Source organism: Alligator sinensis, unplaced genomic scaffold, assembly GCF_000455745.1.
Source record: "Alligator sinensis unplaced genomic scaffold, ASM45574v1 scaffold149_1, whole genome shotgun sequence".
Taxonomy (NCBI): Eukaryota; Metazoa; Chordata; order Crocodylia; family Alligatoridae; genus Alligator; species Alligator sinensis.
In genome coordinates this window covers 381,952-383,223 of record NW_005842823.1, presented here as the reverse complement: position 1 = coordinate 383,223, position 1,272 = coordinate 381,952, and the positions used below count along the sequence as shown (strand labels likewise).

The window sequence follows — 1,272 nt, the reverse complement described above, 5'->3', positions numbered from 1 at the left end:
CAGCGTGGCAGGGGGGACAAATCCCCATGGGTCCTTATCCGTGCTGGGGCCAGCCAGGCATCCCATCAGGCTTTGCAAGGGGGCAGTGGGAGCACCCATTGGCACCTCCCAGGCATCAGGTGTTGTGCCAGGCTCCATTGAGGGAGGGGGCTGGCAGCACAAGGCACCTACCCCAAGGGCTTGGTGGTGGGTGGAGCCTGGGCTTGGTTGCCCCTAGGCTCCTAAGGGGGGGGGCACGTGGGACAGGTGGGTGAGAGCTGCCCTGGTGGCATCGGTGCCCTCTGTCTCTCCCCAGTGCGACGTGGCTGGTGTGAGCCCCCCCGAGCCTAGTGCCGGGGCCTGGACCTGCCTGGGCAGCCCCAAGGAGATGGGGGGCACCCACTGGGTGGGGGCAGGGCTGGCACTGATGGTGCCATGTCCCCACAGGACCCGTCGTTATACACGGTGAAGGCCATCCTCATCCTGGACAATGACGGCGACCGGCTCTTTGCCAAGGTGAGCATGGGGCGGCTGTGCCAGGGACTGAGGGAAGGTGCCCAAGGGTGGTGGAGGCTAGGGGCGCCTGTGCCGGGGAGGGACACGGGCTGCACCTAGGACCTGGCTCCTTTGCAGAGCAGAGGCTGCTGTGCCCACTTGGGGGAGGGAAGTTAAGTGCCCACGGCTTCTGCGGCAGCCCCAGCAATAGCGGGTGCTCCCGGCCCCTGGGCTCCTGCCCAAGGGCAGGTGCGGGGTGCTCCAGGGGGCCGGGCTGTGCTGGGTGGGTGCAGTGCCAGGCTGACGCCGGTGCCCCCTCGCCCCCAGTACTACGATGACACCTACCCCAGCGTCAAGGAGCAGAAGGCCTTTGAGAAGAACATCTTCAACAAGACCCACCGGACAGACAGTACGGCCTGGTCGGGGGGGCACTGCCTCAAGGGTGGGAGGGGGCACTGGAGGGCACGGGCCGGGCTGTGCTGGGTGGGTGCAGTGCCAGGCTGACGCCGGTGCCCCCTCGCCCCCAGTACTACGATGACACCTACCCCAGCGTCAAGGAGCAGAAGGCCTTTGAGAAGAACATCTTCAACAAGACCCACCGGACAGACAGTACGGCCTGGTCGGGGGGGCACTGCCTCAAGGGTGGGAGGGGGCACTGGAGGGCACTGCCAAGGCTGGTGCCTGGCAGCAGAGGGGGTTGGGGGTGACCGGAGCCCCTGGCCTGGGCCCCACCCCCCAGGCCCAGTGCGGGGCGTCTACAGGCGGCGTCCGGCCCCCTGTTACCACCCCCCCCCCCGG

At 68.0% G+C, this 1,272-nt stretch overlaps 1 protein-coding gene across 1 annotated transcript in view; it reads left to right on the top strand.

Annotated features, from left to right (window-relative positions):
- COPZ1 (coatomer protein complex subunit zeta 1) overlaps positions 1-1,272 on the top strand; it is a 5,090-nt gene that overhangs the window by 2,130 nt on the left and 1,688 nt on the right. The window contains exons 2-4 of the mRNA XM_025191491.1: positions 331-495; positions 802-893; positions 968-1,088. Of these exons, the coding sequence (XP_025047276.1) occupies positions 331-495; positions 802-893; positions 968-1,088 (378 nt within the window). The remainder of the gene's footprint in view (positions 1-330; positions 496-801; positions 894-967; positions 1,089-1,272) is intronic.